Source organism: Oncorhynchus mykiss, chromosome 26, assembly GCF_057628025.1.
Source record: "Oncorhynchus mykiss isolate SJ-2025 chromosome 26, ASM5762802v1, whole genome shotgun sequence".
Taxonomy (NCBI): Eukaryota; Metazoa; Chordata; class Actinopteri; order Salmoniformes; family Salmonidae; genus Oncorhynchus; species Oncorhynchus mykiss.
Genome location: NC_143047.1, coordinates 24,196,017 through 24,217,828, shown reverse-complemented (window position 1 = coordinate 24,217,828; position 21,812 = coordinate 24,196,017). Strand labels below are relative to the sequence as shown.

At 43.1% G+C, this 21,812-nt stretch overlaps 2 protein-coding genes across 4 annotated transcripts; one reads left to right on the top strand and one right to left on the bottom strand.

The window, feature by feature from the left end:
• Nucleotides 1–1,704: 1,704 nt before the first annotated feature.
• On the top strand, nucleotides 1,705–11,699 carry nucb2a (nucleobindin 2a). 2 transcript variants are annotated; one of them, XM_021586464.3, is made up of 13 exons: nucleotides 1,705–2,201; nucleotides 5,850–5,990; nucleotides 6,250–6,357; nucleotides 6,473–6,605; nucleotides 7,001–7,104; nucleotides 7,214–7,399; nucleotides 8,447–8,537; nucleotides 8,625–8,683; nucleotides 8,775–8,867; nucleotides 9,002–9,091; nucleotides 9,302–9,472; nucleotides 9,627–9,687; nucleotides 9,911–11,699. In XM_021586464.3, the coding sequence occupies exons 2-13, from the start codon at nucleotides 5,850–5,852 to the stop codon at nucleotides 10,096–10,098; spliced, it is 1,425 nt and encodes a 474-aa protein (XP_021442139.1). In that variant the 5' UTR covers nucleotides 1,705–2,201; the 3' UTR covers nucleotides 10,099–11,699. The 2 variants fall into 2 exon arrangements, with proteins under 2 accessions (XP_021442139.1, XP_021442138.1); XM_021586463.3 differs by having other exon boundaries at nucleotides 1,706–2,201; nucleotides 9,908–11,699.
• On the bottom strand, nucleotides 11,384–21,682 carry LOC110506114 (caprin-1). Of its 2 annotated transcripts, XM_036964489.2 has the most exons (19): nucleotides 21,017–21,682; nucleotides 19,758–19,892; nucleotides 19,330–19,392; nucleotides 19,042–19,128; nucleotides 18,681–18,919; nucleotides 18,507–18,589; nucleotides 17,713–17,895; nucleotides 17,282–17,334; nucleotides 17,093–17,176; nucleotides 16,810–16,962; nucleotides 16,620–16,716; nucleotides 15,148–15,200; nucleotides 14,919–15,029; nucleotides 14,603–14,731; nucleotides 13,945–14,095; nucleotides 13,599–13,793; nucleotides 13,391–13,503; nucleotides 13,167–13,227; nucleotides 11,384–11,983 (listed from the first exon to the last, which is right to left on the bottom strand). In XM_036964489.2, exons 2-19 carry the CDS (start codon nucleotides 19,890–19,892, stop codon nucleotides 11,916–11,918), a joined length of 2,058 nt encoding a protein of 685 aa, XP_036820384.1. In that variant the 5' UTR covers nucleotides 21,017–21,682; the 3' UTR covers nucleotides 11,384–11,915. The 2 variants fall into 2 exon arrangements, with proteins under 2 accessions (XP_036820384.1, XP_090078614.1); XM_090222488.1 differs by lacking the exon at nucleotides 14,603–14,731.
• Between the last annotated feature and the right edge of the window lie 130 nt (nucleotides 21,683–21,812).

Below are 21,812 nucleotides of genomic sequence, written 5' to 3'. Positions count from 1 at the left end.
AGGGTCAGTGTCCAGATTGAATTCTGGTGGTTGAATAGGTGGGATGTCATGTGGGATGATTATTTGCTCATGCCTTTTCATGTCCTGGTGGACCTTTTCCAGATGTTTTTCCAGTTCTGGCTTTGGAGTTTTTAGGATTCCTTACTTTTCCTTTGCGAAGAAAGTTTTTTTTATAGAACCGTGTTCTTGAGTGTTCCTTTAAAGGTGAAAGTCACCCAGTAAAATACTCCTTGAGTAAAAGTCTAAAAGTATTTGGTTTTAAATATACTTAAGTATCAAAAGTAAATGGAATTGCTAAAATGTTCCATAAACCATTTAAAATTCCTTATATTAAGCAAACCAGGCGGCACAATTGTTGTTGTTTTTTACGGATAGCCAGGGGCACACTACAACACTCAGATATAATTTACAAACAAAGCATTTGTGAGTCAGCCAGATCAGAGGCAGTAGGGATGACCAGGGATGTTCTCTTGATAAGTGTGTGAATTGGACCATTTTCCTGTCAAAATGTAACGAGTACTTTTGGGTGTCAGGGAAAATGTATGGAGTAAAAAGTACATTATTTTCTTTAGGAATGTAGTGAAGTAAAAGTAAAAGTTGTCAAAAATATAAATAGTAAAGTAAAGTACAGATACCCCAAAAAACTTCTTAAGCAGTACTTTAAAGTATTTTTACTGAAGTACTTTACACCACTGCGTGCAATTGGCATGCTGACTGCAGGAATGTCCACCAGAGCTGTTGCCAGTGAATTGAATGTTAATTTCTTTACCATAAGCCGCCTCCAATGTCGTTTGAGAGAATTTGGCAGTACGTCCAACCAGCCTCACAGCCGCAGACCACGTGTAACCACGCCAGCCCAGGACCTCCATATCTGGCTTCTTCACCTGCAGGACAGTCTGAGACCAGCCAACCGGACAGCTGATGAAACTGAGGAGTATTTCTGTTTATAATAAAGCCGTTTTGCGGGGAAAAACTCATTCTGATTGTCTGGGCCTGAATCCCCCGTAGGTGGGCCTGGCTCCCAAGTGGCTGGGCCAATTCCCTCCCATGCCCACACATGACTGCGCCCCTGCCCAGTCATGTGAAATCCATAGATTAGGGCCTAATTTATTTATTTCAATTGACTGATTTCCTTATATGAACTGTAACTCAGTAAAATCCTTGACATTGTTGCATGTTCATATTTTTGTTCAGTATATTTAGAAAATCACATACATGTCTTGCTGGCATAGCCAATATTTCTAGCTCAATAATGTTCACTCATACAACAACCCTGCAGAAAGCTGCTCATCAATTTTCTCAATAGTCCAAGCAATCACATTAAACCAACTCAAAAAAGTATGCTTTATCCTTCACCCTATTGAAAATAAAGTCTGTTTAATTTAACTAGCTATGTAAGAATGACAAAGTAAAAAATTAAGCTATGAAATGACCTGGGATCTGATCTCCCTACCTAAATGTCTTCACATACCATATCCACCGCTGAGGGGAGGACGGCTCATAATAATGTCTGGAACGGAGCAAATTGAATGGTATCAAACACATGGAAATCCAATTATTCTGCTCAAGCCATTACCACGTACCCGTCCTCCCCATAAAGTTGCCACCAACCTCCTGTACTGTCTTTGATATCATGGCAAGAAAGCTACACTGATCCAGGATCAGCGAACACCCACCTCCAAATTATAAACGCCACGTACGATTCAGTGCAACCTACCTTGATAGCATAGAATATCCTCAATAATTTGACTGACAGTGTGTGTGGCCTAATAGAATAACTATGCGCGCCTTCAGAAAGTAGGAAGGGAACATTTTATCCAATGGCAACTACCCAATTTAGCTGGCATGCCATGTTGTCAATGTAGGATTTCATTCACTTGCTATCTGACACTGTAAACAAACGCCTGCTGGCATCAAGGAGGGAACGAGGATAAATGATCAGCTCCGGAGGAGACTAGTTAGCTAGCTAAATTAGCTTGACAGGGTTTCAACTAGATAGCACAGCCACAACGTACAAATTGGCTATAATGTAAAGATTAATGAAAACAGAATTGGTGTTAATGTAAGGTTAGGCGTACGGTTAGCCCTGTGGTTAAAGTTAGGTTTAAAATCTAATTTTAAGAAGAGACATTTTAGAAATAGGCGGGGTTTACGACTTTGTGACTGTAGTAACGACCGTTTTGACGGATTCCGATCAAAAAGTAAGTCCCGCTGTGATATGAATTGTTTTGAAGCTATTGTTATTTTGTTAATGAGACAGGTAACCAGACTCCAATAAGACAGATACCGAAACTTCTCGATGTGGTCAACACAAGACCCCGCATCACTGTTATTTAGCTAAGTAGCTAGCTTGGGGGGGAAATGAAAACCTCATAATTAGCTTCAAGCTAACTGTCATTAGATTAGCTTGCCATCTACCAGCTAACTGTTAGCTAGCCAGCCAGCATCATCACTACTAGCTACGCTATTGTATTGGCCGCAGTGAGTCTGCCTGTAAAGTGTAACGTTAGCTAGACGACTAGCTATTGAACCGCTGATGATTTAAATTGTAGAACGCAAGATAGTTAGATGACACGTATCACGTCCTAGCTAACATGTTATTAATAGCGTAGCAAGTTAGCTGCTAGCAGGTAGCTAGTTAGCTGTCGATGGCAGACACGTCGGCAGTGGACAGGAAACATGGGGTTGGGGCCATGGAGATAGCTAGAGCAGATGACCTGGTGGGGAGCGTGGTGAAACAGAAGTCATTTTGAGTCAGAGCCTATACAAGACAAAGTCATGTTACGATATATCAGTCATCCGGTTAGAACTTTTGTGCAGAATCCACTGAACTGTTTTAGGTTCAACGTTTATGGTCATGTTGCAGCAGTGTGTAGGAGGGAGATTCCAAGATGTGGGAAGTGTGCAGGAGGGCATGGGTCAGAGGACTGTGTAGTTTCGGTGGATAAAGTTGTCAACTGTAGGGGTGCTCATGTTGCTGGGGACCGGAAGTGTCCGGTGCGAAAGAGGCGGGTTGAAGTGGTCAGTGTAGTGCTGGATGGTTGAGGGATCCTGAGAGGGTCTCAGTGAGTAGTAGATTTGTGCCACAGAAGGATAGGGCAAGGAGTGAGTTATGCTTTAGTAAGGTTGGCTTCTTAGCGTTCATAGCAATGGTTATCAACTGTACTGCAGAAATGGAATGTAAATCACAGAAAATAGATTTTGTTGTGGCAGCTGCAGAGAAGTATTTGGGTTTAGGAGATTTGACTTCAGAAGAGTTACAGGGTGTGTTGAGGGGCAGTGTCCCATCCTCCCAGGTTTTTGGCATGGTGCAGGAACAGATAGGGTCTAAAGTAGTGGAATCGGGTAGTGGGTTTTTAATGAGTGTAGGTGGCGGCTGCAGAGATTTTACTGCAAAATAGTTAAATCTTGGTGAAATAGCAGTGGCGATTTTAGCATCTAAATCTTGGTGGGGCAAACTCCCCCAACATTTTTGGGATGTATGCCAGCAAAGCCACTACAACAACACTAAACAATACAGTAATTGCACTATAACGGTGACAAACAGTGCCCACTAACTATTAGGGCCTACATAAAGCTGTCCCAACAACAGAGTTTCTTTTCAGCACCATGGAGTGAATCCTTACCACACCTGGCTATCAGCGGAGCCTTGTCTGGCAGTGAAACAGTTCATTCAGCCTCATTTACTGCCTTAAAAAAAAACATAGCTGATATAGCTGACTTGCTTACACAAATGTGGTTTCTACTGACAATTGAGATGTACAAACTATGGCATAAGGGAACCGAAGAGCAGATAAGAGGCAATCCATAATTTTGATTAAGACATTAATTAGCGAGCTAGGACGGAGTCAATATAACTATTTGTTCAGCACTTTTTAAAAATGTACAGCGACCAAATTCAGAACATGGGCTGTTCTTACCGTATTCTCCCTGTACACCAAGTCAGAACCGTAGGATAAGTAAAATGGGCATATAAGCAGTACAATATTTGATTGCATTTCTCTAGAACAGGCAATACGCTACATGTGCACCACCAAGTCAGAACAGTAGTCTAAGTTATGAGGGGGAAAGGGACCAAATTATTAGTGCGAGGCACATGGGCTACTAACAGCTTACTACACAACATACACTTAGTATTACTTTCTTAGCTACAGTATAAATACAGTGCATTCGGAAATGATTCAGACCCCTTCACCTTTTCCACACTTTGTTACATTACAGCCTTATTCTAAAATTGATTAAATCGACACACAATACCCCATAATGACGAAGCAAAAACAGGCTTTTGCAAATTATTGAAAATAAAAAGCTGAAATATCACATTTACATAAGTCATCTTACCCTTTACTCAGTACTTTGTTGAAGCATCTTTGGATGCGATTACAGCCTCAAGTCTTCTTGGGTATGACGCTTCAAGCTTGGCACACCTATATTTGGGGAGTTCCTCCAATTATTTACCGCAGATCCTCTCAAGCTCTGTCAGGTTGGATGGAGAGCATTGCTGCACAGCTATTTTCAGGTCTCTCCAGAGATGTTCGATCAGGTTCAGTTCCTGGCTCTGTCTGGGCCACTCAAGGACATTCAGAGACTTGTCTTCAAGCCACTCCTGCGTTGTCTTGGCTTTGTTTTGATACAGGTGCATGAAAATAGTCCATTCTAAATCAAAACAAATTTCACACATATATATTATTTAGTATATGTAAAGACAATATTAAATCAAGGATATTAGCCTATCACTTGTGAATTATATAATATCACTTGTGAATGATGCCCAGCATAGGAAACAATGCCTTTTTTTGCAACTTTTTCGAATCATATTTGCATACCTTATGTAGCCTAGCCCATAGGCCTATATGTTTTGATAAGGTTTGTATCACAACTAAAGTGTCCCAAAAAATTCTTAAAATTAAACACAATCTGCTTTACAAGGGGTGTAGAGCCTAACTGGCATACATAAGCAGCACGTGAGTTTCAAGTTTGGGGAGGATAATGTTCACCATAAAAATGCACCTTTATATTAAAAGCACTACATGCATAATTGCATTTGCGGTCACTTTTGATAATGGTGTTTTCTGTAAATGGAACATTCGCGTTTATAGCCTGTGCACATTTCTGCGCTTATGTGAACAAATAGCCTCATAGTTTATCACCATTTTTAAGCTAAACGTTCTGATCTGTTGCGTCAGCCACAATGCGTAAAAATGCTTTTTTTTATGCTAGTGGTTGTATTAATTTGGGATCTATCGCATCCCACAACTGTCCCAGACTGTTTGGAATTTTTTATTTCTTGTACAGGGTAGAATAGGTCGACTTTTGTACTATGGGGGATAGTAGATTGACATAGGCTAGTACTTTTGCTTTCTTTAAGCCTACTCATCTTGTTGGCTGACAAAGTAAATGTGGGCAATTCTTCCAATATCTTCAATATGCACCTCGGAATTGGATAAGGACGCGTGCCATTGCATCCCCGATGTGTCTGTCTTCACTTGTAGCCTGTGAGAAAGACCCGATCACATAATGGAGAGCCATGTGAGTGAGGGGTGATTCGGAGCGCACAACGTAGTAGGGCACAACGGCCACTGGCCGCAAAGGGGATGCCGCCGTAACCCCTTTCAGTTTGTTTACCAACTCATAGAAGTAGTAGTAGAAGAAAATGGACTACTTCAAAATGGACAAGCCCGTGTGTTCAGAGGACACAATGGGATAGATACAAAGAATAGTCCTCTGTCTTTCTCTATGGTTGGGGCACAGCCACTTAATTTGGGGCAGAGACTGGTGTTTTCGATCATCTCTGGTTGAAGTGTTGCTTGTCATGTGTTGTTGTGTCTGAGTGCGTCTTGTGTCTCCAGATGTCTTGGAGCCAGGTATTCCACACCAGCTGCCTTGTGCTTCTGGTACATCTGCTCTGCCTGGAGGCAGTGCCCATCAGTCTGGACAAGACCAAGGTGAACCAGCCGGAGGACAAAGCCTCAGAGCCACCACCAAGTGTGGTAAGAGTTGGTGAAGGATTACATACCAAGCAAGCAAGGTGGAGAAACATGGCAGGCAGAGCAGCCCTAACAGCCATGAAAAAAGCAGTCATTTGTGCTACCAGTACAAGCTCAGACCAGTTATACCAGCTATATTCTCTAACATAATTTATTGAATTGTAACGTATACAGACTGAACTGAAGGTCTACGGAATGATGCATGAGCTAGTATGCATGTTATGCATACTACTACAACTTACTACTTTATTTCATGTAACAGGACACTGGACTCCACTATGACCGTTATCTCAGGGAAGTCATTGATTTTCTGGAAAAAGACCAGCATTTCAGAGAGAAGCTCCATAACACTGATATGGAGGACATCAAGGTATTCTAACTGTGTCCTGCTCATTCTTGTCGTTCTTACTCTCTCCTTGAGTCATTAGTCATGAAAAATGCAAAACAGCAGCAGTATGATAATCATTACATCACGCTTCCTACAGATGGGGAAGCTGGCCAAAGAGCTGGACTTTGTCAGCCACCATGTAAGGACACAACTGGACGAGCTAAAAAGGCAGGAGGTTAGCCGGCTACGGACACTGATCAAAGCCAAGCAAGACATTGAAGGAGGGAACGGTATGCTGCCCAGTGAAAAGACCATTAATATGCCTTAAGTGCTGTACTGTTACCATCTAGAAACACTAGGGCGTGTGGGCAAGTGACTAAGAAGTACATTTTTGAGGGAAAGGACTCAGGAGGATGTGATTAGTGTAGTGTCAGTGTTGAGTCACCTACTTACTTGTGAAACATGCTTCTGAAAATCTGTTTCGAATCACAATAGTGATAGCAGAGTATTACAGACAACAGTAACGTCTCACTTAAACCACTAATTGGCAGGATTACAGGCTAGTATAGATGCACACAGGGTGAGCTTTGACCAACGCACCCTGCCGCACTGGATAACTATTACAGTTCCAATGTCAGGTCATCAAATTTCGTATTGTGTTATGACTGTTAAACCTCACTCACAGATATGGCAGTAGACCACCAAGCTCTGCTGAAACAGTTTGAGTACCTGAACCACATGAATCCTCACACCTTTGAAGTGGAGGATCTGGACAGACTCATCAAATCAGTAAGTATAATGTAGAATGCATGGTACATGCATACAGTAGTTTACTAAAGTACCTGTAGTCCTCTTCTCTTCAAGAAATTTTAACTCTCATCCTTCATTTGACCACAAGGCCACAAACGATCTGGAGAACTATGACAAGGAGCGCCATGAGGAGTTCAAGAAGTACGAGATGACGAAAGACCATGAGCGAAGGGAACACCTCAAGACTCTAGACGATGAAGGGAGGAAGAAGGAGGAAGAACATTACGAGGAGATGAAGAAGAAACATGCAGACCATCCCAAAGTCAACCATCCAGTAAGTCCAACTGCACTTGGATGCTATGTTATCTGTGTGTTTCAGAGCTCAATCTGTTTGTGCTCACATATGGTCTAGCCAGTCTCTAGACCATGGATGGGCAAGTTTGATGAGGGGTGGTGGGGGCCACAAAAAATCTGAACTCATCATGAGGGGCCACAGTGGCTCGAGGGTCTGTATCTAAAAATGTTTACCTGACATAAGAGAGAAATTGCTGATTCACAACCACATTTCAAAATGGGATCTTGTGTATTCTACAATTCTAACTCCCAGCAGTAAGTTGAGACTCAAAATGAGTTCCTAAACAAATGACTGTAGAAAACATTGACACCTGCTCTTTCCATGACATACACTGACTAGGTGAAAGCTATGATCCCTTATTGATGTTACCTGTTAAATCAACTTCAGTGTAGATGAAGGGGAGGAGACGGGTTAAATAATGATTTTTAAGCCTTGAGACAATTGAGACATGCATTGTGTATGTGTCCCATTCAGAAGGTGAATGGGCAAGAAAGATTTCAGTGCCTTTTGAACGAGGTATGGTAGTAGATGCCAGGCGCACCGGTTTGAGTGTGTCAAGAACTGCAACGCTGCTGGGTTTTTCACGCTCAACAGGTTCCTGTGTGTATCAAAAATGGTCCACCATCCAAAGGACATCCAGCCAACTTGACACAAGTGTGGGAAGCATTAGAGTCAACATGGGCCAGCATCCCTGTGGAACGCTGTCGACACCTTGTAGTCCATGCCCTGACAAATTGAGGCTGTTCTAAGGGCAAAAGGGGGTGGAACTCCATATTAGGAAGGTGTTCCTAATATTTTGTACACTCAGTATGCTTATACTGTGTGTGTGTGTGTGTGTATGTGTATATATATATATATATATATATATATATATATTTTTTTTTTAGGGGGGGGAAATTGATTTGCGGGCCTACAAAAGGGGGACGCCAGTTGCCCATTTCTGCTCTAGACCTTCCCCATACTTAATGATTTAGCTCAAGTGAGAGATTTATTTCTAACAGGGCACTAACATTTTTTGCTGTGCAGGGCAGCCAGAATCAGTTCAAAGAGGTGTGGGAGGAAGCAGATGGTCTTGACCCTGAAGATTTTGACCCCAAGACCTTTTTCAAGCTGCATGGTAAGTCCTCATCAATAGACATCACAGGCGGGGGTCAGGGACATCCATCTCAGAGTTCCTCAACATTCTCGCGTTTTGAATTGTCAGATTCCAATGGAGATGGCTTCTTCGATGAGCAGGAATTGGAGGCATTGTTTACGAAGGAGGTAAAGATTTGTCCTATTTTTTTTAATGTCTCACCTGTAATGATAATGAAACGTGTGCATGTATAGATAACGGTATATTCTGTGGACTCAGCTGGAGAAGATCTATGATCCTACCAATGAAGAGGACGATATGGTGGAGATGGAGGAGGAGCGCCTGCGTATGAGAGAGCACGTCATGAACGAGGTATACTGTTGTCCCGGCCGTGAACCTTGCATACTATATTCCCATGGATTGCTATCACTGAAAGTTAGAGAATGGTTTAGTTGATATAATGAAATAAATAGTTCACATGGTGATTGTTCTCTCACTGTTCACAGGTGGACACCAACAAAGACAGACTGGTCTCCTTAGAAGAGTTCCTGATTGCCACAAAGAAGAAGGAATTCCTGGAACCAGATAGTTGGGAGGTGTGGTAGCCATATCTATTTAACTCTCATTCATACTGGCCTACTTTTTATACTTCAACATTATAACTCATTATTATGAAACGGCAAGAGTAACAAAAACCACACCATATCTCTAAACACTCCTACATTCAACCACACTGTAATTATGTTGCTTTTCAAATCAATAAGGAGAGGTAGAAGGGTATGAACTGACACGTCCTCCTTTATTAGACCTTAGAGCAGAACCAGGCCTACACAGACGAGGAGATGAGGGAGTTTGAGGAGCACCTGGCCCAGCAGGAAGAGGACCTCAACCAGAAAGCATCAGACCTCCAGAAACAGAGGGATGAGTTGGAGAGGCAACAGGAACAGCTCAACTCACAGAAAGTAGAGCTTCAGCAGGTACAGAGTGGGCAGTGGTAGAACAGACACAACCAACAGGTTCTCTGTGACTGTAATGCACTTCTTTTGTGTGGTATTGTTCTTTTTGACATGAGCTGACATGTTTACCTACAACCATTCATCTGCTTATCTCTGTTTGTCTGTGGTGTTTCAGGCAGTAGAACACATGGAACGGTTGAAAACCCAGAAAGTTGAGCCCCCTCCAGAGGTTCATGGTAAGTGATAGTTTACCCCAATTCCATTTTCTCTTTACTGGTGTGCCGTGTATTTTTCGAATGTAGTGGTGACTATGGAAATTGGATCTCAAGATGTGAAAAATTCAGCGATGGGACAAGACTGTAATTACCCATTGGATATCACAAAAAAGGGAGAAAAAAATATGTATTTTTAAAGATGTAAAAAATGAACTTTATTCAAAACTACTCTCTCTTTCAGTAGAAGGGAATGCTATCCCAGAGCCACAAGGAGAGTACCATCCTTTGCCCCTGGGCCACCAAGATATGTCCCAAAACCACCCGGGTATGAAGCAAGACAACCACCTCCAGAACCAAATACCCCACAACACCCAGGATTTGTCCCAACCACGACTCCAAGATCTGCCCCCAGGCCATCAGGCAGTGCCATAGGGCCAACATTACTTACCATAAGGCCCCCATCAGAACCAGCCCACTCAACCCCAGCTGCCAGATAAAACTCTATAGACAACACCTCTGGCTCCATGGCCTCCCACCCACAGACCTTTACAGTACTTATATACCTCCAGTCCAGTGTGCAGAGGTCCCTCCATATGGGCATGTGTACCCCGTTATCCTGAAAGAGTTAACTGAAAACCAGCTGGAGAACACAGGAGGCGTTTACAGTATCTCTGCCCACTTGTGGATTTCAATTTGAGCCTCCAAGGCCTAGAAATGTTTTATACGTTTGCAGTCAGGGAATTTGTGTTAGAGTGCATATATGGTATGTGATGTATGGATTGGTCATAATTGATCATTACTTAAAATGCAGAGCTTTGGTGGAATGGTTTTGGTAGTGTCAATGTCTATATATTTTGGAACATTGTTTTTAATTAGTGATGTCAGGTCACTTCACCTGAATAATGATAATGTTGTGAAATGTACGGATTCCTGAAAAGGCTCCATTTCAAAAGGCACTGAAAATGGCATTGGGAGCATTATGAACAGTAAAGACAACTGTCTCATGGAACAGAATATAATATACAAATCTTTTTTGTATGGGTTCATTCCTGTGTATTACATGGCATTAGCTTGGCCACTTTATTTTAATTCCACAAGTCTGATAATAGCAATGTATGCTAATGTTGGCTATTATGGGCACAAATCATGGGAATCCTGAGTGGATTGCAGTCTTATTTTGTGGTACTTATACTATAGCCAGCTCTTTGGAGTATCTTAATTGATGTGCAAATGTAAGTCAGTTGATGATCTGGTTATTTCTGTAGAGATTATAGGTAATCACGTCTTGTTTTCAAGTTTGTGCTTGACTGAGGCTACTGTTCCTAATGACCTGTAGGTGTGTCTTGGCCAAGGCCAGTACATGTATTGATACTGAACAGCCCGTTACCAGGCAATGAGGTCTACCTTTTTGTACTCAGCCCATCACCCCCAGAGTCTGTCTTTTAATGGGCTTTTTTGTTTGACTTTTACCCAATTCTACTGGCTAGGGCAAATGGCCTTATCTTGCACCATACAGAGGTGTGCCTAATTTGTACAAAAGATTAGTTTAATTTTCAGATGACCAATTGCACAAGAAAACATCAATATTGCTGTAGACAAGTGATTTTCTTTATAGCTAGTGTTCACAACTCAGAGTGAAATTCTTACATGTGAAGTTGACATCAGTTCCAACCAATGATGTTTTTGGACAGAGCAGATATGAAGTGACAAATGCAAATTTACAGAACAGTGCATTTATTCAGTGCATCAGCTACCATATGGTACACACATCTTCATTTTGGGTAAGTCATTCAGTCAGACCTACAACCTGCTTAGACTAGTCATTTGTGCAGACTTTACTCCCAAACATCCCATGGCAATACAATGTACAGTATAAACAGTTCACATTGAGACAAAACATATCCTTGTGTGGTATGACCGCAGTCAACATTGTTCTTTCGTGTCATGCTTCCAAAGCCTGTCACTAGCCCCAGCCACTTTTTGTAAATGATTGCCTACTAAGCAAAGACCCAAATAAACAGTCCAACAGCAAAGGCACACGTTCCAGCTTGATCAGTTTAAGGCTATGCAATAGCATATGATTGTAGGAGAGCTAAGGGTGGGACGTATGGCTTCAGACCCAGGCTTCACCAACCTAGAGGTTGATATGGAGAGGAATAGTCAGATCAGGGGAAGGATGGTCCAGGAGTGTAGAGGTGATGTTTAAGGTTGCCCTAGGTGGAGAGTAGAAGAGTTGTTGGTATCCAAGACTAATTGGCTTGATGTCCTACTATTTGGGTCACCATCCCTCGGCTGGGCTTGAACAGTCCCCCCCGGCCTGTAACCGCCAAGCAGACAGAAAATCAGTCAGCTGAGGCCAGCCTGTCACCCTTATTCTGGGTTAAGTCTGGGAATGGAGTACAATTAAAAAACCTCATCCACATTATATTAATTAGTGTGCACCTGCCAAGGAAGAGAGATCAACTCAAAAATAGGGAGACAAAAATTGACCGTTACGAGCAAACTACTACACCCATTACAAAATGGAATCCTGAAAACAAGTTCAAGGTAATAGCTGCCTTCATGTCAATTCAGTTACATACACAGTGGCATTCCCTGTAAATCTAAATAAGAGCTTTGAAAGCTTTTATCCAGGTCATACAGAATAGTAGTATGTATTTTGCCATATGGAACCAAAAGGGGGGTACATCTGTTGCCCTAGGATTTACAAATAACACCACAGGTTTACTTTGAAACTCAGTGACGTGTTTCATGAATGTTTAAGCATGTTAATAGCACACAATATATGTATGCTCCTATTACAAAATACAGAAGGCAGGGCACAGCAGGTGAGGGAGACAGAAGCAGAGTGAAGTCCTTTCAGCAAAGCATAACCAAAATCCTCTAACCCACTCTTAATGTCAGCAGAGGCAGATAAGGCTGTGGTGGCACCACAGAGCAGCAGGGATCAGGGACCAACAAAAAGAAACAAGCAGCAGACAGCAGGTTATACAACACATCTTTATTGAAACAGTCTCCCAAGGAGTAACATCGGCTTACAAAGAGATGGTGAGAGACAGAAAAAAACAAACAAGTAATGCTATGAGAACCAAAAGCAGAGGGGAAAAGTGGTTGACAGGGCTGGGCAGTGACAGAAAATATAAAAGATTCTCATGGATTGGACTGACAGTTGCAGGGTTTTTTTGCATTTATTTTGTACAAAAAATAAATTAATGAAATCTTTCAAGTTTACAGGAATATCTATTTGTTGATTCGAACACAGACTTGCTGATAAATCTAAATGCTGTGGATTTCAGTTTTACATGTGTTAAAACAAAAGTATCTTAGACATACCAAAGCAGGCTTACTCTGATAAATAGGCCAGGAGAAACGTGAAGATAGATGAGAACCAAAACAAAAAAAGATTTATAAAAGTGAGCTGGGGCAAACACATTCATATCTGAATGTTCAATGTGGTGGAAGTTGACAAGCGCTTTAGGATCGCATTACTTGAGCATTACCTCGAGAGCAACCCCGAGGTCCCTGGACTGCTCCCCGCTTGTAGCCTGGCTGATATCCCTCCTGTAGAAACAAGTCATTCAGAAAGACTTATACAGCACCTTCATGACAGCATCTGGGACAACAACTCACACAATCCCTTTTATTGGAACTAATGCAACCCTAACGCAAGGGTCAAGTGTCTTCTAGTCACTAGGACCTAATGGTTGGCTGTGTCCTTCCTTACCCGCTGGTAGGTGCTGTTGGGGTAGTCCCGGGACGCCGTGCTGAACTGGGCCTGTTGGCCATAACCATTATTTGGAGCGTTCGAGAAGGGAGGGCGATAGCCATCATATCCTCCTGAGGAAGACAACCATTTATCTTGTTAACACCACAATAAAAATTACTCCTGTATCAAAGTAGGTCCCTTACAGTAAATTAGCTGGATCTCATACCTCTGAAGCCGTTAGAGGATCCTCGGTATCCATTGATCATGCCCCGGGGGTTCCTAGGGCCTCCGCGAGACACGGCCCCCCTGCTGTTATAGAAGGACTGGCCTTGCCGCCCAAAGCCTGGCCCCTGGGACGACTGCACCTGGTGGCCCGCTGCCGCTGACATCACTTGGTCTTGGGTGTGGAAGCCTCCTACAGCTGAGAACAGCATAAGAGTCATTAACAACATTTGACCTTTCTGATCATGCCCTTAGACCAAAGTCTTCAGACCCAAGGTCTACTGGTCCTCAGACTCCACTTGTCTAAGTCACATCCTCAGCCCCAACAGCCACCCCAGTCCCTCTCTCACCGGACTGTAGAGTGTCCTGCTGGATGTCAGGCTCCTCCACGGAGTGCTCCACCTGGCTGCTGAAGCCCTGGCCGTAGCCGCTGGGGAACTGGTTCTGCTTCAGACTGTCTGCTTCGTTAGTGGGGGGCACGGGGGCGTTCAGGTTGAACACCTTAGGGACACAATACAACCAGAGAAAAGCTTTCATTTAGGTGTCAGATACCCACACAAGACTTGCAGACAACAGCAAAGCACCACTAACAGACTCTAGTCTGATTATTGAGCATACTGTACATACTGTCCAAGGTTCACTAAATAAAGTTAATCAGCTCAGAGTTGATTATAAATCTTTATGTAGACATGGGGGCAGACAAGAGCATTCTGTTCTGACAGAGAAGGGGGGGGGGGGGGTATGGGATGAAGCTTGGTTTTGAGAAATGTAGGCCAACACTGGAATTATACTTATTCATTCAGTTGATGTCCCAATCAGTTCTCATTATCCTTGCAAAGTAAATCTGGTATTACTGTTGTGTGCCAGTGTGTACCACTTCTATTTTTCCTGTCCTAAGACTTGTGGTACCATCAACGTGTGGTAAGTGATTAGAGTTAAGTGGGTTATATGACGGTTATGTTCAAGTGAAGCGATGTCAGTTATAAGTCCTCCATTAACAAAGCCTACCGCTTGCATGGACTGGAATGGTGCTGCGTTGACATTGATGCCGCCGCTGTGGGAGGTGGAGACGGGCGGGAAGGCAGAGGGCAAGGAGGACGGGGCGGGGGACTGCTCAGACGACAGGGACATCGAGGCCTGGTTTAGGGAGGGGGCGGGGCGACAGACGTCACATACTTCAATGGTTTTCACAGACACTTCAGGACAGGCAGGTAGGATGAGTGTTAACCATCTCTCACACTGCCCAATAACAGCCAAGCATAGAGAAGCTCCACCACCCACCCAGTCAGGGGGGTAGAGGGCACCTTGGGGAGGGAGGGTTTACCTGGATGTGGTCGGTGCCGTCTGTCTGTGGCCGGGGCTCTGCGGTGTGGGAGGGCTGGTAGAGGGGCGCTGTGGAGGAGTAGCCATCAGGTGTGGAGGAGACCATGGGGACCTGGGGAGGATAAGGGAAGGTTCATATAGTACCCTTGCCCTTTCAATAAGTCTGCTCCGGTATCAAGTATTGGGGATCACTATCAGAATTGTGTTCAAGTATCATTATTGCTACTTACGTGTGTAGATTCAAGAACTGAGCTTGATTGAGAAAGTCTTGATTCTGAATGAACTGTACACAAGACAAATATAAAATGGTTTGTTGGTCAAACTGCTTAGAGCAACTAAAAATGAACAGACAAAACTCAAGAGTATATAAAAAAAAATGAATCGCTCCTACAGACAATGACTCACGTGGTCATGGCTTGGTATATAAAGCAGACAAATAGACATCCAGGTACTGTTCGATTGAACTTTATAATTGGCAAAATAAGTGACCTAAGAGTCTGAGCGTGGTTTGATCGTCGATGCTAGGCGCGCCGGACCCAGTATCTCAGAAATTGCCGACCTCCTGGTCTTTCACGCACGACAGTGCCTAGGGTTTACAGAGAACGGTTCAACAAAAAAAACATCTAGTCAGTCAGCAGTCCTGTGTGCAAAAACAGCTCATTGATGAGAGGTCAAAGTAGGACGGCAAGAATAATGCAAGCTAACAGGCGGAACACAAACGGACAAATAACATTGCAGTATAATAGTGGTGTGCAGAACGGCATCTCGGAATGAACTCATCAGTCCTTGTCACGGATGGGCTATTGCAGCAGACGACCACTCCTATTGGCTAAAAACAAGAAGAAGCGGGTCCAGTGGGTACACGATCACACTGAACAATTAAGGAGTGGAAATACATTGCCTGGTCAGATGAATCCCGGTTCTTGTTGCATCATACTGATGGCAGCGTCAAGATTTGGCTAACAGTTAAATTCAGAAGTTTACATAAACTAGTTTTAATGACTCCAACCTAAGTGTTTCAACCACATTTGTGGGCAGACCTGAAAAGGCGTGTGCGAGCAAGGAGGCCTACAAACCCGACTCAGTTACACCAGCTCTGTCAGGAGGAATGGGACAAAATTCACCCAACTTATTATGGAAGGCTACCCGAAACGTTTGACCCAAGTTAAACAATTTAAAGGCAATGCTACCAAATGAGTGTTTGTAAACTTCTGACCCACTGGGAACGTGATGAAAGAAACAAAAGCCAAAATAAAATCACTCTACTATTATTCTGACATTTCACATTCTTAAAACAAAGTGGTGATCCTAACTGACCTAAGACAGGGAATTTCTACTAGGATTAAATGTCAAGAATTGTGAAAACTGAGTTTAAATGTATTTGGCTAAGGTGTATGTAAACGTCTGACTTCAACTGTATGTAGCATGAATCCATGGACCTGGTGTGGAGACTGTTTTCCTGGCACATGTTAGGTCCCTTGATACCAATGGAGTAACGGTGTCTCCGACACCTTGTAGAATCCACACCCAAAATTATTTCAGGCTGTTCTAGAAGCAAGGGGGATCCAACCTGGTACTAGATGGGTGTACCTAATAAATTGTTGGTGAGTGTAAAAGGGAACATCTCTAGGAGGACTACAGCCTCTGAGTGGTGGTGTTGTCAGAGGGGAGTTAGTACATCACGTTCTGTTTTAACACTGACCCATGTGCTGCAGGACCACGCTCTGTGCAGACTTCATGGGCTGGGCCAACACGATGGCTGGGTCCAGGGCATGGCCATCAAACTCCAACATGGAGTCCTGTGGGAGGAAGCTCATGGGTCAGCATGAACAAGAGACCAAACAGGATCCGATAAGGCAGGACCATATGGGGGCAGTTGGAAGGATCATCACCTGCATGAAGTTATAGGTCCCCTGCATCTGGGCCATGAGGTCCTGTACGACCTGCTTCCGGACCACGGGGTCAGGCGTGTGGGAGACTGGGTTCACAGTGTGGGGCTCGGGGGTCATCTGGGGAGGAGACTGGTGCTGGAGGGCATTGACCACCTAAAGACACAGACAGATTTAAACCCAGCTGATGACACCATTGGGCCATGGCGTTACTTGTTGAACCCTAAAAGATTTTGTGACTGTGTGATATGACAAATGATATGAGAGGTGTAGGCATGCAGCATACCTGGACCTCTGCTGTCCACTCCTCTACTTGGTCGTTGCCAGTGCTGCTGTATGTGGTTTCTGGAATGAACTGTCTATTTACAAACTACACAAAAACATAAGTTTACTTGATTAGATTCCAATAGGCAAGGGAAATCAGAGAATTCTGAACTTTACAGCAGTTAAGAGTCAGGGTAGAGATTGAACTCACCTCTGTGGCTTCTACTTCAATGGACTCTGTGTATTCTTGCGTAACTGTTCGCTCTGTAAAAGGAATACACTCTGATTAATATCTACTCATCCAGGTCCACACATCAAAATCTAACCCAGAAGTAAAATCTCACATAATTTATTCAGCTGCGTGATTAACGGCCGTCTTAATACGTATTCGAAATTTAGCGTTACAGCAATATAAAGTCTCCACCCTCACAAAAGGAAACGCTCAGCCAAAGCACTCAAGGTGAAGCAGTTTAAGCATTTCCTTCACCCAATCCTGATACGTCCAAATAGCCAGTGACAAAAACCTAAAAAAAAAAAACTGAACCAATCCTGCTCGAATCTCATGCATCCCATTCAGTCAAGAAGATTATCTCGGTCTACACATGTATTTTTCCCACAGGAAATTATGGCTATGGCGGTTACCTGGTTCTGCGGGCTGCTCCCTGCTTCCAGATGACTCATGCACCACAGACTGCTGCTGCTCCTCCTCCTCTTCTTCTTCTTCTTCTTGCTCCTCTTCTTCACACGCGCCGTTCTGATGCGTTTGTGCTCTGTCAAAATAGCCACTCAGCAGCACCTTGTCCAGGGTCTCCTTCAGTGCCTTGTCTATAGGAAAGGGGCAGATCATATTCAGAACGTATGAGAAATGTCTTGATAATGCATAAATATACCACAGTTTAGTGGTCCCAATCGGTAACAAAAACTTTTGTGAGTTAGTCAATAGGCCGGGTCTATGCTTGGTATAGTCACAGCTGTGACCCATTCCACAGCACTAGGCCTAGCCAAGATCCACTGCTTGAAGCACTTTAATAACCCTCAAGTATTTATAATCCACAATGCCATATGATCCACTGCAAAGTTGTCTCTGGAATATGGGAGGTGGATGCTCACTACTGGCACTACCCCTCAAAGCCCACTGGCCTGAAACCAGTTCACCCCAACCACAGAAAAGAGCTTCCCTTTATACATGTTCTGCTAACATGGCCTGTATGTCTAGCATGCCCTTTGTGCTTCAAGGGGTTGGATGGGCTTTAGTCATAACACTGCTCCCAGCTCAGCAAACTTTCCTTTCAAGCTCCTTTTTATTCAAAATCTAAGATAAGCCCCAAGATACTCATTATGCAGATGGGGGTGTGGGTAACTAATTAAACAAGCCAAAGTCTACATGTACATGGTAAATAAAATGAGAGCTACTTCAAAAAGTGTTAGAAACATACATGTGGTTCCTGCCACAGCCTGGTCTCTGCCCTCTAGCAGTTCCCATAGGTGTAGGGAGGCCTCATCATACTGGTCAGTCAACCTGAAGAACAGGGAAGGACATTTACAACATGCCTACCATTATATTACGTCACTCCTCCGTCAAAAACAAAGAGAAAACAAAGGGTTTGTACCGGACATCATGGTCCCGTTCAGGGCCCACCAGCTTGTAGAAATTGTCCAGTGCGGTGAGGTCAGCATCGGTGAGCAGGGGGGAGCCTGCAGCGGGCTGTTTCAGGTCCTGCCTCGTCTGCTCATCCCCCAGCCGGTCAAGCAGGAACTGCAGCTCCAGAACAGTTTTCAGACGCCTCTGCTCCGTCTCCTCCCGCTGTAGCTGCTCCCTCCGGGCAGACTTCTTCACTGCCTTCTGGATCTGCAAGGAAATGGGGAAGGAGTTGTCACTGCACTATGGCCACAGTGACTGAGAAACAGCACCTAATAAATACAGTGAGTGTGGTCATAGTGACCAGAATGAAACCTTGAGACGGAACTCACCTCTTGCCCCAAAGACAGGAAGCTCTTCTGCAACTCCCTTGCAAAATCCAGGTTGTTGGTTACTTCCTGGAACTTGGTCAAGGCATCCTACAGACGAGACAAGAGGGAATGAACATTAAATATTTTGTTAGCTGTGTCACAGATCAAAAACAACAAACACCACAGTATAAAAACAATAGAAAGCTGAAGAATTAAAGATTATAGTAAATATGCAACAGGTTAAACAATCATGTTCACAATTGAAGTTCCCTGAGCTAACATCAACCCAAACCAGTGTCTTGTACGTACCAGCTGATCCTGGTTCAACCGTTCCCCTTTATTCTTCTTGGCCTGGTAGTCATCCAGCTTGCCCTATAGAAATATGGCACATTTAATAAGGGTTACGAGACGGTCTGCTGAGATTCTTTCAGCAGAAATATACCAACTGAGGTTACCCAGGAATATACCATCTATTAAGTGCTGTGATTCTAACGCCAAATAAAGGTCATAGGTTAATGATTGATTACACCAACTAAATTTGCCTGTAGCCATAATAATCTTGGTTACCAACTTTGAGGCAAAGTCAATACAGAGTCATAAGGCAGACAATCTTTTCAGACGAGACATCCAGAATTGCTCCTCAGTTGGTCTCAAGCAACGACTAAGCATGAAACAACCTATGCTTTTTGTGAGGTTTCCGAAAGCATGCTTAGATGAAAAAAAGGAAACATTGTTACCTTTTTCTTTTCCATGTTGCGGACCTTCTTGTCTATCACCTGCAGGACCTGCTTCATGGCCTCAGACTGGGTTCCAAAACCCAACTCTGGGCTAGAGGACTGAACAGCATTGTTGCCAACTGTTGCTGAAGGCATCTGACAGAAAATTATTTGTAGTAGTCATTATTAGTGAAGGCCACAAAACACTGAGGCTGTAATTCAATACAATAAAAGGTTAAAATATGTTGATGATTAAAACAGTTTGCCAATGGTGCTGTAAACAAAGGCCTGAACAATGGCATTATATTGTTGACCACAAGTGGTCAGACAGACATTTTAATATAACTGTAAAAAAAATAAAAATAAGCCTGGGTACTACTTATTAATTAATTATTAATTAATGTTCCTTGACGAACAACTGAAAGACCTATGAATGAATTTGGATATTATGTCGGTTTGCTTAATGATTTCTGTCAACCGCTAACGTTCGCTAACTCTCAAGACAAGTAACGTTAGCGTTACAATTCAATAGCTAGTACCTTGCTAATTAACGTTAGTATTTCCAGATGTGTTCCCATTAGCCAGCTAAGAAACTAAAGCCGACGAGGCACATTAGGGAAAAATGGGATAAATTGCCAGTCCTTTGTGAGTCGAGGGACTGGCAGCCGAGCATTGTCCATTGAACCGCATAAACGTTACCTGCCAAACTAACGTTAGCTAGCTACGCTACTCATCAACAAACAAACAACGTTAATTCCGACAAAACAATTATTCATGCAGCAACCTACACATCGTCACAAGTAAAACGTTTATGCCATTTGAAAACAGATGGTCGTCAAATTAGGCTTAAACTTGAATCCCATCCCAGAACAACCCCCACCCGGCTACAGGGCTAGCTTGGGTACATTTAGCTAGCTAGCTAGCTAACGTTAGCTAGTTTCCTTTTCTCCTCGCATTGTTACCGAGACCGGCGTTAGCAGGCTGGCAACGCGAACCACTTAGATGCGAGATAGAAATCGATAGTTGACTAGCTAGTTAGTTAATTAGTTAGCTAACGCGATTCAAAAAAATATGATTAACTACATGTATATGAACGACAGCCATCACACTAGTTTGTTGAAATGTACCTTGCTAATGTGGTCACTGAACTTGGATTCCGTTTAATCAATTGGATGACAGGACAATGCTAGATAGAAACGACTTTAGTCAGAGGCTAGCTTAGCTCGCTAACTTAGCTAGCAAAATTATTCCTGAATTTGACGCTCACAACATCCACCTACCTTAAGGCTATCTGTCTTTGTTCGTCGTCTGACGTTGTAGTTTTGGCTCTATATATTTCGTGTAGCTTTTATGTTACTTTGTATCGACAATGGTGTTCCGCCTCCCCGGGCTCACCGAGAACTATACTGCTGGCAGATGCTAACGAAACACGAGATCAGGGTCGGGTGGCTGCAAGGCCCCGTTGGTAGTCCTATAATTGCCTGAGTTCATCTTGGTAGACTGACAGATTTAACTAGAATTTATCCTCAACATTGCAATTTAATTGCAGATAAATTTATGTAAGCTGTATTTGACAGATTTAGGTACGCATTTTTATGCAAGGCAAGTTGTCAATTTGTATTGAATCCCACATTTATTGCAAGCCATTTACTGAATCCCAAGTTTATTTAAACCACTCTTCTCTGCATTGAAAAGTACAATAGATTATCCTTTGCAAATCTATCGAATGATTACGTCGAAATAATATCCGTTTCTAAACCCAGAGGCGCAAACTCGCAAACAACTGTCAATGAATGAGAGAAGTGGAAAAATCTTCCTTTAGTTGTTAATTTTCTCGAAATCTAAAAGGCACAACCTAACCAATGTCGTAAGTAGTTGCAAATGTTTTTACTCCAACCTCGTGAAAGTGACAAACTGACACATTTTCATTTTTGTCAAAAACAACTTTATATTGGAGGGCCTGCACATGCGCAATGGGGTGCGATACGATACGACTACTCAACAATGGAGCTAGAGTGCATTCGGAAATTATTTACAACACTTGACTTTTTCCACATTTTGTTACATGACAGCCTG

Coding starts and splice junctions, on each gene's coding strand:
- nucb2a (XM_021586463.3), top strand. CDS start 5,850: ATGTCTTGGAGCCAGGTATTCCACACCAGCTGCCTTGTGCTTCTGGTA. Junction 6,358..6,472: donor CTGATATGGAGGACATCAAG/GTATTCTAACTG, acceptor CGCTTCCTACAG/ATGGGGAAGCTGGCCAAAGA. Junction 9,092..9,301: donor TGGAACCAGATAGTTGGGAG/GTGTGGTAGCCA, acceptor CTCCTTTATTAG/ACCTTAGAGCAGAACCAGGC.
- LOC110506114 (XM_036964489.2), bottom strand. CDS start 19,892: ATGCCTTCAGCAACAGTTGGCAACAATGCTGTTCAGTCCTCTAGCCCA. Junction 19,393..19,757: donor GCAACATGGAAAAGAAAAAG/GTAACAATGTTT, acceptor ATATTTCTATAG/GGCAAGCTGGATGACTACCA. Junction 13,794..13,944: donor GCAGGACACTCTACAGTCCG/GTGAGAGAGGGA, acceptor TGCTGTTCTCAG/CTGTAGGAGGCTTCCACACC.